Below are 12,805 nucleotides of genomic sequence, written 5' to 3' on the forward strand. Positions count from 1 at the left end.
GCCATTCTGGAGATGTTTGAAGGTTTTAGGGTAAATTCAATATGGCCACCAAACCATGTGACCTATCAATTAGAAATTAACAAACTTCTGAAAGGATGTCTTGGGGAAAGTGTATGTGAAATTTTGCCTCAATCTGTCCAGCCGTTCTGGAGAAGAAGATTTTTTAAATTTATTAATTTTCAATCCAAGATGGCTGACGAACCATGTGACCTATGACATCATAAATTTACATTCTGCCTCCAATCCTCCAGTGGAATACGTGTGTGAAGTTTCGTGTTAATCGGATGAGGTGTGTTTTTCTATCCAAGATGGCCACCAAACCATGTGACTTGTGACATCATAATTTTTAATGTGCATGCAGACATGATGGAAGATGATAGTTGCAAATTCTCGCTTCGTTAGGTTATGTGATTCCAGAGAAAACATTATTTAATATTTTTTCTTGAATCCAACATGGCTGCCAAACCATGTGACCTATCAATAAGAAAATATCAAAAGGCACCAGTTCACCACTTGCTTGATATTTGTACCAAATTTCGTAAATATATCTTGAGGGGATTTGTAGTTAAGCTCCGGAAACGAAATGTGACGGACGGACGGACGGACGGACGGACGGAAGGAACCCATTTATATATCCCCCGCCAACTTCGTTGGTTGGCGGGGGAGAAAAACAAAACGCACGGAGAAAGGAAAGCTCATCCGATGTAAGAGCAGTGATAATAACTCAGAGAGGTGTTAGTCTTGCACAATCTATATAGGCATGAAAAAGATCTTCAGAGAGCATACAAAAAGGACATGCTTCTGTGTTAGTTTTGTTCAACCGATAGGAGTAATGCATTGGAGGGCAGCACCATATGGGCGAGGCTCCAGGCAATATCACCAGTCCTTTTAACAATTGGTGAAATGTACATTGCGGACCATTGCGGATGGGAGGGAAGCCCTGAAGGCAGTTTTTCTTTCCATCAAGCCCCAAATGAAGCAGGCCGTAATGAGGAAAATCGAATTGAAAGGCACAAACGGTAGTCTTTTTGTGTCTTTACTGGAAAGTGGTGATGAGGATAACAAAATAGATATTGTGTAGTTAACAGCTGGCAAGTTATAGCCAGCACATATCTGTGGTGGTGTATGGTGATCAGCAATGTCAGCAGTGAAGCTCAGGCCTAAGCGCCTAAAAACTTGCAGGACTTCCTGTAGTACCTTAGCTCCTGGTGTTGGCTTAGTGGTTAGGGTGGAGGCTTGGGATCCTCGGGTCCTGAGTTCAAGCCCTGTTGGCCGCTGAATTAAAAATACACCAGGAGGTTGACTCAGCCTGCCATCCTTCTGAGGTCGGCAAAATGAACACCAGTGTACTGGTAAGGGGGATACTGCATCAGCGGCATAGCCGCATCCCAACCAATGATGCAACCAGCAGCCACAGGCTGCACTCGATAGAGAGAAAGAGTACCTAGGCTTCACTCCTCAAAGATCTGATACCAGTTTTTTCTTGAATATATCCTGCAGAGAACCAGCTGCTCCTGTTGCATTCACGAAGGTCCCAAGTTGTGCTCACACCAACACCCAAAAAATGCTGCATGAAGGTACGTGAGCGAGGAATTTCAGGAAAAAGATCATTGTAGGAAAGTGGTTCTTGAAGGAACCTTTTGCTGTTATATGTCTCCATTTGCCGAGTTATGGAGATGAATTTCCAGGCGTGCAGGACATCCTGGTAGAAGTCAGGGAGCAACAGGACATCAACATTTTGCGGTTCCATGAAAAAGAGTTCACAGTTTTAGCCCAGCCGACCAGCTTGTTTCAATATAAGGCTCGCAGTGGATTTCCAGGGGAAGCCCTCCAGAAATATAAAACGACGAGCAGTAGGGATACAGAATGCTATCACCCAAAAAAGAATGTCCACAAGTCCATGACCCCCTTCCCCCATTGGAAGGCAAATAGTCCCTGGTTTAAGCAAATGTTTGCCATCCCAGAAGGAGTCAAGCAAACATTTTTGGATCAATGACACCAATGTTACAGGCGGCTGCGGAGCAATCATCTTATGCTATAGCAGAGGGGCAACTCGGTTGTTTATGATCAAGGCACGACCTCTGAAAGACAAAGCAGACCAAATTCCTCTCCATCTATTCAGCTTATTGTTAATTCTGTGGAGAAAACCATCCCAATTCGTTTTGACAAAGCCAGGGGTACCAAGATAAACACCAAGGTACTTTACACCTTCACCTACATAAACATATCACCTGCATTTGGAAAAAATATGTCTGCAAGTGTTAGATCAGATGGTGGCCAAGAAAGATTTTTTTTCTTCTCAACTGATTCTTACCATGCTGATTCTATCAAGGCTCAGGAGAGGTTACGCCGAGGATCTTCTCAGCGTTATCTGATACAAGGACCAACAACAAGAAAACCAAGCGACTTCAAGCTATTCCTGGCAAATGAACACAATAAAACACAGCTCTGCGAACTACTACTCAAGGTGTGGAGCAGCAATGCAGCAGCATCTCGCATGAAGCAATGTGGAACAGCACTGGTGGTAGTAGATGGCAAGGCATACCGGTTACAATAATCTGATGGTGAGGTAAGTAATTGAATTCCATCTGTCAATTTATTGTAAACCCTTTCCCTACTGCTTAAAATCAGTATGTATGATAAATTCCACATTATATCATTTCAGGTTACAGCACAAGAAATTCATGAGTTGACGTCAAATCAGGAGGAAACAGACACAAGGATTGTGCTGTACCTGAAGTATGCAGCCAAACTGGGTTACAAGTCAGCTGTAGTCAGGACACCAGACACCGATATATTTGTCATCCTCCTGTTTAATGCTAACACAACAGGTCTTACCATCTTCCTTGACATCGGAACTGGTAAACATCGTCAGATTGTCAACATAAGTCAAATGTCAGAATCCATGGGTGCCGACAACTGTAAGATGGTCCTGGGCCTGTACGTGTTCACAGAGGAAGACGTAACAAGTTCCTTCAAGGGAAAGGGCAAGATCAGACCCCTCAATAAGTTACAACGTCATCCAATTTATCATGAAGCTTTCAGGTATTTGTTTTATTATCTATGAAATCCCCTGACTATCACAGTTTCTTTTAACTTTTGTGTGGCAATTCATATAATTGTACTCATCTCCTTTCAGAAAACTTGGGGATGCATGGTCTGTAAAGCCAGAAACGATTGATGATATTGAGGCATTCACATGTCTGATGTACGGCGACTCCAGACAGAAATCTATTGACACTGTACGTGAAATCATAGTGAGGAAGATGGTTGGGGAAGATGAGCAACTGACAACTAAATCTAAGATTGACCTCTCCTGGATGCCACCTTGCCGAGACAACCTTATCCCACACATTGGTCGAGTGAACCATCGCCTTGCTATCTACAAGCGAGCAGATATTCCAATCTTCTGGTCTCCAAAGCCATATGATCCTGAACAAGGTTGGGAAAGAAATGATGAGGGTGTTTTGGAGCCAGTGTGGTCTTGCGGCCCAGTACTTCCCCCTACGCTGATAGACTTAGTTGAGAAGACTACGGAAGAGATGGAACAGTGTGATGATGACATTGAGGAAGAACAGTCCAGCCAAGACAGTGACTATGAAGAACTTCTCAGTGATAACGAAGACTAGATTAAAATATGAACATTGAGACTTTTGGCAGTCGTAATAATGTTTCAACATTAATTAGTTGTGGGCCTGCGTATTATAGTAACTCGTTAACACACGATCTCTATATAATGCATATTCCCATATCAATTAGTAAGGAGTGGAAGTGAAAATACCAAGAGAATGATACATCGACTGTATTTCAGGACTCATTGGAACATGTAAAGCCTTTTACCAAAACAAAAAGGCAGAGAAAACAAATGTGTCAAACTGCAATTTCACAGGAAACTTATTACAAAAATTCATTTTTTTCAATGTTTTCGGTATTTTTGCAGAAAGGGTTAATGATGTTGTACTGAAATTAAATAATTTGTTTTAGTTTTAAAAACTGCCTATACATGTACACTTTCCTTCAAGCAAAGTAGAATCCAAAAGATTCATTCACTTAGGTGCAGGGTGGATGACAAAGAGGATGGGCGTGAAATTTGACTTGGTGGCCCTTGACCGTGACCTTGTGACCCCTGATGACGTCATCGATGCCCTAATTGAATAATTAACGGGTTCTTGTGATAGTGCAAGTCATACCCTTTCCAATGATACCTAATTTGTACCTGTAACTAATTTTTTTCTATGCGAAAAGGTCCTTTATATTACCCCTACCCCTTACTTTTGCGTCCCAAGAAATCCAAGATGGCGGACAAAGAAACGGCGAAACGACCCACATGGGACATTTTTGGGAATGGGAACAAAGGAAATTCTATTCCCACACACCTCAGGGATTGTAAAAATGCAGGTTAAAAAAATGTATCATGGGGGTGCATGGGACCCCTATCTTCCGACCAGACTAATACTTTGTGCAGAGCATTGGTGCTGCCTCAGCAGTCTCCTTGGCTATTGGACACAATCCTGGGCGGGTCGCCACTCCGACACAGTGTACCAGAAAGCTGGCACTCATTTTGCCGACCTCAGAAGAATGACAGACAGAGTCAACCCCACCTGCTATTAATTGAACAGCCCAGTGGGATTTGAACTCAGGATCCCAAGCCCACCACCCTAACCATTAAGCCAACACCAGGCAAAAGCTAAAAATGTGATTATATAATAAAGTTACACAAGAAATAAAAGATGAAATGTAAAACAAATATTCATGGTTAATAGAGTCAAAAGCCTTTTCCTGATCAATAAAAAAGAGACCAGAATGTTCTTGGATTTCACACACCTCCCACAAGTGTCGTACCAAACAAATGTTATCATGCATAGATCTGTGCATAACACAATACGATGGATCCTGATGTATAACCGTGCTTAAAACAGTCTTTACACGGTTAGCAAGTGCTTTCACAAAAATATTATTAACTACACAGAGAAGGGATATTGGATGCCAGTTCTGTATCAGTTGCAGATCCCTCTTCTTAGGGAAAAGGCAAACAACTGCATGTCGACAACTAAGGGGGTAATAAGCCTTCCTGGGGGCTGTATAAAAAAACTGAAAACAAAGCAAGGCCAAGCATATCCCAGAAAGTTTTATAAAATTCAGCTGGCAACCCATCAAAGCCAGGACCACATGGTCAACAAGGCCGAACAGCTTGGTTTTAAAGTTCACTAAGGCCAATGTTTTCATCCAATAAATGTCGCTGATGCTCAACCATCTGCGGAAAAGTAGTTGCAATATTTTGCATTGCAGGCATATCATTAGGCTGAAAGGAAAACACAATCTTGAAATAAGCTCGAACAAAGTGGACAATTTCTGTATTGTTATCCAGAATATACCCATCACTCGACCGAAGACTAAGCAATTGCTGGTTCGCCTTGGTCGTCTTCTCAAACTTAAAAAAAAATCCTAACAACATGTGTCTGCAGACAGTAAACCACTGACTCTCAGCCTGACTGAGGCGCCGATACCATCTCCTTGAACTAGTTCCTTAAACATTCTTTGTTTTCCATAGAGGAGTTGACATCTTTTATCATCACTGAGGTCCTCAACCCTCCCTGGAGTCGAAGAATCTCTTGTTTCAAGGCGCCGATACATAATTGTTTACTTCGAGAGCAATTAGTTTTGTATTGCTGACAGAAGACACGGATTTGCGCCTTGGCATAGTCCCACCACTGACAGGGATTTAAAAACTGATGTTGTGGATGCACAACCCTCTCCGAAAAAACATTGAAGGATGACTTGAAAAAAGCATCACTCAGAAGGGAAGTATTAAAACACCAATACAATGTGCAATGTTTAAAATCAGGAAGTGACGAGCACAGTTTTACGAAGGAATGATCAGAGAAACCAGAAGGAACAATATCTGGATATGTCACAAGATTGATAGCAGACTTCGGAATATAAAATTTATCAAGTCGAGCAAGTGAAAGATGATTTAGAAAAACCCGACACCAGCTGAATCATTGTAGGGTCGGGTGTTGTTGTCGCCATATATCGTTAAGATCATGGCGTGATATAATATTGGAAAGAGGCCTACTTGACGCGGGATGTGGCTCTGCACTGTTCCGGTCTAAAGTTGGGTTCAAAGTACAGTTAAAGTCCCCCGCTCGGCACAACAAGGTACCAGAAGATAGGTGTTGCAAGAAATTAAAGGAATCATTAAAAAAAATCTCCTCCATCTGTACTGTCACTAGGAGCGTAGACATTAACAAAGACAAATCGTTTCTGATTGTATTCAAGCTCTACAGAGGTGAGATAGCCTGGGATGATTTCTTTAAAAATAGGGGGGAGAGACAGACAAACGTGTACCAACAAAAAAAGCAATACCCGCGCTCACAGATTCTGTATTACTAAAAAGCAAGTGCCATTCAGCTGTTGCTGCCAATTAGCCATACAGTCTGGAGTGGCACGATTCTCTTGTAATAAGAGGATATCAATATTTTCCTTCCTGGCTAATTGCACAGTCTGCGACCGATGCAGCTGACTGCGTCCACCATTAAAGGTTCCATGACACTCAAAACTTTCTGGTTATTTAAATATTAACTTGACCTTCCTAGTGAAGAAATCACCCATGTTTCTTTTTTAAAATAAAAAATGGGATAATTAGACTAATATTTCAAACATTTCTAGTGCTTTTCACAACTTGCGATGCCCCGCCCCTTAAAAAAGTTGACTTCAGCAGACCGCAGGTCACGTGACCGTTGACGTCATCTCCAGAACGCGACTCGCACAGAGTGGATTGGTTAGACGTCGCGCGCCGTCTAAAGTACGTACAAATGCATTGTGCACATGTGTTTGCTCTCTCACTGATCGTCTTAATTCCTGTGATTGTTTTGCGGAAAAGAAATTATGTTCTGAGCCGTGTATGCACAACAATCACGAGGCAATTATTTATCCCTTTATTACCTTGTCGTAGTGGTGTACAAATCCAATACATGTATGCACAATAAAGGGCTATACCATGTCCACAAAATATTAAATGTGACTGTTGAACCTTTCCATTAAAAATAAACTTACAGGGACATACAAGTAAAATACTAAAGATTAATTTTGCATCATTTCAAGGTGCAAGGAGATAATTTTAAAATCAAACAATGTGAAAAACCTGCACCCACATTTTGCAGCTTATTGAATTGTTCGTTGAAACCAGCCTGATGGGATAGGTACGATTCCACATACACGCAAGCCAGGTATGGCTGCACTTAACATACATGGGTTTATTCTAAAGTGAAGGTACTGCTTCCATTGGCTTGCTATTCATTAACATTTAGCCAAAATGCTGTAATAAATAAACAGGGAAAAATATGTTGACACAACTATGAAAGACAAATTTATCTGTCCTATTACACGGCCTCATTGCCTCGGGACTCTTACGCATTGACTTATACATTGTGTGCATGCTAATACAAGTTACTTGTCAACTCTAGAGTCTAGACTAGTCCGATAAATCCGTCGTCCGTCCGACGAGTTCGATAAATCTGATGTGCTGTAGCTTTCTTTTATTATTCTCTTTTCTTCATTGTTTTCTACTGGCGCTACATGATGACAGTAGGAATAAAATAAATAAAAATACCCATCAGAGATGGGGAATCCCCCACCATTGAAAAAGGTCATACAAATTCCAGATAATGAGGGAGGTGAATTGGAAGCAAGACACCATTTGGTCATGTCTTTCGAGCTATACAGCAAAAAGTTTAAATTGGACCAAAAAGATATTGTTTATGGTATGCTTAGCAAAGGAGTACATACATGGTATAGACTGTTATAAAAATAAGTTAAGAATTGTGTCTTACCAGCAGCATACAGCAGGAGGTGCGATGATATGGTGATGACTGGGAATGATCTTGTAGTGCTTTCTGGAGGTGCGATGATATAGCGATGATTGGGAATGATGTTGTAGTGCTTTCAAGAGGTGTGATGATATGGTGATGACTGGGAATTATTTTGTAGTGCTTCACAGGTCTGTTGTAATGTTGGTTAGGATGCACATGTTGTTCAATTGATTTTCAGAACCAAAATGTTTTAACTTCAATAGCAACAGTCTTACAGCTTTATATAGTGTGAGTCAAGAATTAGATGTCGATTGCAATCCACACTGCCTTATGATAGTTCCAATATGTCTCAAGGACACCACAGTGGAAGATTTGAGGTTCGAGGTTGGAAAATATGAGGTCAATCTGTGTTTGATAATTATCTGTTGTGTATTGCTTTATTTGCTGTGTTAGACCGAGACTGAGCATCAAATTGTACAGTTGTCCTTTGGAGCTTGTATCCTGCAGCCAATTGATATTGAAGTCTCCCAGAACGATGAGGTTCTTGGGACTGGTACATGGAACAGAGTCTTTCAAGACTTGACACAGAGTTTTAACAGATGTTCTTGGAGGGTTGTATACAGCAACAACTGTTATATTTTGCAATTTGCCTTGCACATGTATAGAAGTGATTTCAACTTGAGAACTACTGCATATTTTTGGATCATTAGTCTTAAAAAGTGACATACTGTAGACTGCAGTACCATGAGGTGGTTGGGTTTGAGGGTTATTTGATGAACCATCATTTCTGAATTGATATTTTCCATCGATTTCAGTTGATTCTTCAGTATCATATTTGCAGAATCTTGTTTCTGTGTAGATAGCTAGATCAGCAGCTTGCAAATTATGATCTGCTGTGACATCTGGCAAATGTCTGTGCAAAGACTTGAGTATTGAGGCAAACAATCTTGCACTGATCTTTCAAGTTGTCAAGGAATGTCAATGATGGTTTGTAGACATGTTGTCAGGTCTCCATATGCTGTTGGACATCTTTACTCAGACGGATTTTGTCCTCATTCAAGTTAAGAATATATAATTGGTCAAGTGATTTCACATGACTCAGCCCAACATAATGTATACGACGCATTTTCCTACCATCAAGATCAATGACAAGCTTGTCCAAAGTGTCACCCTGAGAGCGATGAATTGTCTTAGCAGCTGCTGGTCTAAGTGGAAATTGGGTCCTGACGACTTCAGCCTTTTGATTGCGACCCACTTTGAATTGTCTGGAGATAGGGGTGATGGGTGTCCATGATTTCTTAATGCTTCCTTTGTACAAGTGCCTATTTTGATGTCTTGTCTTGACCCCAACTTCCTTCTGATCAAATTCCACCCATACAACACCAGATGCTGTATTGCTAGATGATTGTGGAAGAGCAAATCTAGTCACTACACATGCAGCTCCATTTGTCAAGCCATCTTCAACATTTACATTTACACAGAGATCATATCTTAATCCAAGTGCAAGCTGGAGATTTGTGTGCAACTGCATCGTTTTTCTTGGATCATCTAGAACTTGGTTAAATCGTCTTGAACAGACAGAGCTCACTGAGGACATTTCTCCAAAAACAGAATCTTTAGCTCTCACAGTAAATTTATCAGCTTCAGAACATAGAAATGCATTTGTGTTGTGCTGGTTCACTTTGGCATTGCTAATGAATAAGTGTTGAGCTTCTTGAGCAAATTGCTGTGTTGGCTGATGACGACATCTGGTGCGTAATTGAAATGAAAGCGAGAGAAGAACCTTCAGAGTTTAGGCTTTATTCCATTTGATTAGAGCCGCTTCTACGGGCACACCAGGAAATACAAGCGCAGCATGGAGTACAAGCAGTAAGGTACACACGCGCAACTAATCACCGCAAAATAAATCAGTATTATATATCAATCAGTATTCTCACCATTCAATGAGCACCAAGTGAGCCGGCGACATACAATGGCAATGCCCCAGGGACAAAACCCCGCGGCCGAGCCGACCCTCAGCTTTATCTCTTCTGTGCTCGAGCCGGGCATCATGTGATCACACGTCACGACCTTCCATTCACCACATTCTCCCCGCCTTTAAAATGTAACTAGAGGCCCAGCTAACGCACCATGATTACTTCAGCGCTACAGGAGTATACATTTCAAGCAACGCGAACTATCTAAACTACAGAAGCATACATGCCAAGCAGTGAGGATTATTTTGAGTTGTAGGAGCATGGTAATGAGCATCGATATATTATGTAACGAGCATATAGGAGCATGAGCATAGAGGATGCCGATAATCCCCTTTACAGATTGAGTCGGCGAGGGGGTATTATTCGTCGGCCTCTCCGGGAGTAGATGGCGGTTTCACTTGAGGGAGGCTTCCGATCCTTTTGGTGAGCCTCGACTCGTGCCGGAGATGACTCCCGACGCCCGGGTGGAACGCGGTAGCTCCGCCGTCTCCCTTCTCGGGTGGAGTCCCTGGGGGAGAAACACCTGGGGGGGGAATGTCAGAGGGAGGTGTGCCAGATGGTGGTGTACCGGTGGGGGGAGTCCCTGAGGGAGCCAAATGACGAACCGACACGGTGGTCTCCCTGCCATCCGGGAGCCTGACATGAGCGTATTCTGGATTAGTATCGATGAGCTCGACCCCTTCCACCAGGGGTTCATACTTGCTTTGTCGTACCGGGCGTTTCATGAACACTGTTCCGGGATGGGTTAGCCAGCTGGGCACCGATTGGCCGTCAACATAACGTCGTTGGTGAGTAAACATTCGGTCGTGAGGAGTCGCATTGGTGGACGTGCAGAGCAAAGAGCGTATGGAATTCAGAGCGTCGAGAAGGGTAACCTCCCACCGCTCGGGGCCCAGTCCTCTTGATTTCAACGCCAGAGTTACAGCTTTCCAAATAACTCCATTATAACGTTCCACCTGACCGTTACCCTGTGGGTTGTAACCCGTCGTTCGACTAGTTGCGATGCCGTGCTCTAATAGGAACTGTTTTAGCCCGGCCGACATGAAACACGGCCCTCTGTCTGAATGTATGTACGAAGGTTTCCCAAACATAGCGAAGAGGTCAGACAGACATTTCACGACAGTGCCCGAGGTCATATCCGAGCACGGAAACGCGAAAGGGAACCTTGAATACTCATCAACAACAGTGAATATGTATCTGTTGTCTGTCTCGGTCGGCAGGGGCCCTTTGAAGTCAATGTTTAGTCTCTCGAAGGGAGAAGTGGCCTTGATCAATCTGCCAGGAGCCGCACCATAGAATCTGGGTTTTAGTTCAGCACAAACAGGGCATGAAGCATTCATTTGTTTAATATCTTCAATAGAATAGGGCAGGTTCTGTCTGCGTACGAAATGTGCCATTCTGGTTACCCTCGGGTGGCAAAGAGACACATGGAGGTCTTGCAAAGCCCGACTGATTACCGCCGAGCAGTAGACCCGCGAGAAGGTGTCTGCAGCAGGGTTTTCCCTCCCGGGCCGGTAAACAATGTCGTAACTATAGCAGGCTAGGTCTATCCGCCATCTCATAATTTTTTCATTCTTAATTTTCCCGTTATTTTTCCCATCAAACATGAATGCCACGGATCGTTGGTCCGTAACGAGCGTGAAGTGGTTTCCCAGCAAATAATGTCTCCATTTGCGCAGCGCTTCGACGATGGCGTACGCCTCCTTCTCTATCGCTGAGTGTCTCTGCTCGCTTCCAGAGAGAGTTCTTGAGAAGAACGCGACGGGTCTCCCAGACTGATTAAGCGTAGCAGCTATGGCGTGATTTGAAGCGTCGGTTTCCACCACGAAGGGCACCGAGCTATCGATCGATAAAACCACGGCATTACTGATATCGTCTTTGAGGTTGTGGAAAGCTCTTACAACAGCGGCATCTGGTGGAAAGTTTTTGCAATGCACTAGGGGATGTATTTTCTCGGAGTATTGCGAAATCCATCTCGCATAGTAAGCAAACATGCCGATCACCCGGCGCATCGTCTGCAGGTCCTGAGGTGGTGGTAGCTCACGAAGTGGGCGCAATCGTTCAGGATCAGGCTTAATCGTGCCGTCGGCTATTGTGTAGCCGAGAAGGTCAATTGACCTTGCCGAGAATACGCATTTCTCATAGTTGAGAGTCAGATTATATTTTCTAGCAATGCCCAAGAATCTGTCCAAATTCATATCATGTTCCCCCTGATCCCTACTGCACACTGTGACATTGTCCACGTAAACAAAAGTGTCTTTGAGGTTTTCATCTGAAATGATGTCGTCCATAACCCGTTGGAAGCAAGCTACTCCATTCGTGACGCCGAATGGTATCCTCCTGAACTGGTAGAGGCGCCTCCCTGCCTGGAATGCGGTGTAAGGTTTGTCTTCCTCTCGGATGGGAATTTGGTGATAGGCGCTTCGCAAGTCGATGGTGCTGAATACCTTATAATTGGCCACGCATTCGACCATCTCGTCTATGCGCGGCAGGGGGTAGGCGTCGAGTTGGGTGAAGCGATTGACCGTTTGGGAATAATCGATAACCATTCGTCTCTTATGGTTCTGACTGCTGGTTACTAACACCTGTGCGCGCCATGGCGAATCGCTCGGTTCTATAATTCCTTCTTCCAGTAATCGCTTGGTTTCTGAAGTGATGAAATTCATGTCAGCAGTGGTATATCGCCGCGATTTGATCGCTATCGGTTTGCAGACCGGCGACAGGTTAGCGAACAGCTGGGGGGACGTCACCTCCGCGGTGGTCAACGCATTTAAAATTAGACGAGGCTTGCTTCCTCCAAAGGGTATTTCGACGCTCGTGTGCTGCTTGAGGACATTATGACCCAGAATTACGTCTGCGCACAAATCACGAAGCACCAGTACCCTTACATCCCGATGCGTGTACCCTTTTACGTCCAATTCAACATTGCAGTACCCTCGTACGCGGGATTGTAGTGAGGTGGCGGCCATGCATACCGTATTGTCTGTCGGGTGGATTATCCATTTCCTGCCCTTCACT

General features: G+C 43.5%; 1 protein-coding gene across 1 annotated transcript; it reads left to right on the top strand.

The window, feature by feature from the left end:
- The first annotated feature begins 2,632 nt into the window (after positions 1-2,632).
- Positions 2,633-5,435, top strand: LOC147019904 (uncharacterized). The gene is made up of 2 exons (XM_085896628.1): positions 2,633-3,045; positions 3,140-5,435. Exons 1-2 carry the CDS (start codon positions 2,633-2,635, stop codon positions 3,627-3,629), a joined length of 903 nt encoding a protein of 300 aa, XP_085752754.1. The 3' UTR covers positions 3,630-5,435.
- Positions 5,436-12,805: the final 7,370 nt, after the last annotated feature.

This window comes from Eptatretus burgeri, chromosome 9 (assembly GCF_056783735.1).
Source record: "Eptatretus burgeri isolate ZD-2024b chromosome 9, Ebu_testis_v1, whole genome shotgun sequence".
Taxonomy (NCBI): Eukaryota; Metazoa; Chordata; class Myxini; order Myxiniformes; family Myxinidae; genus Eptatretus; species Eptatretus burgeri.

What these genes read in the sequence shown, in the direction of transcription:
- LOC147019904 (XM_085896628.1), top strand. Translation starts at nt 2,633, where the DNA reads ATGTATGATAAATTCCACATTATATCATTTCAGGTTACAGCACAAGAA. An exon ending in ATTTATCATGAAGCTTTCAG is followed by an intron (nt 3,046 to 3,139) that starts GTATTTGTTTTA and finishes ATCTCCTTTCAG; the next exon opens with AAAACTTGGGGATGCATGGT.